The sequence below is a fragment of the Hippocampus comes genome, unplaced genomic scaffold, assembly GCF_001891065.2.
Source record: "Hippocampus comes isolate QL1 unplaced genomic scaffold, H_comes_QL1_v1.1 C16337056, whole genome shotgun sequence".
Lineage (NCBI taxonomy): Eukaryota > Metazoa > Chordata > Actinopteri > Syngnathiformes > Syngnathidae > Hippocampus > Hippocampus comes.
The window spans coordinates 1-353 of NW_017829519.1; the positions used below are offsets into that span (position 1 = coordinate 1).

At 69.7% G+C, this 353-nt stretch overlaps 1 protein-coding gene across 1 annotated transcript; it reads left to right on the forward strand.

The window, feature by feature from the left end:
* Nucleotides 1–3: 3 nt before the first annotated feature.
* On the forward strand, nucleotides 4–349 carry LOC109508622 (chymotrypsin A-like; the record flags this gene model as incomplete). Its single annotated transcript, XM_019858654.1, has 2 exons — nucleotides 4–124; nucleotides 212–349. Coding segments are annotated over 2 exons (259 nt in total), but the record flags the coding sequence as incomplete, so codon positions are not given.
* Nucleotides 350–353: the final 4 nt, after the last annotated feature.

The window sequence follows — 353 nt, forward strand, 5'->3', positions numbered from 1 at the left end:
AAGTTGGCCAGCCCCGCCCAGATGAACATGCGCGTGTCGCCCGTCTGCGTGGCCCAAGCCGGCGACAACTTCCCCGGAGGCATGAAGTGCGTCACCACCGGCTGGGGGCTGACCCGCCACAACGGTCAGGACACGGCGCCCCGGGCGCGCTCGCCGGCCGCTCCGGCCGCTCCGGCCCGACCCTCACCCCGAGCCTACGCTTGCCTTTCAGCTCCCGACACGCCGGCCCTCCTGCAGCAGGCCTCCCTGCCGCTGATGACCAACGAGCAGTGCCGCCGATTCTGGGGCAACAAGATCAGCAACCTGATGATCTGCGCCGGAGCCTCCGGAGCCTCATCATGCATGGTGGGCTG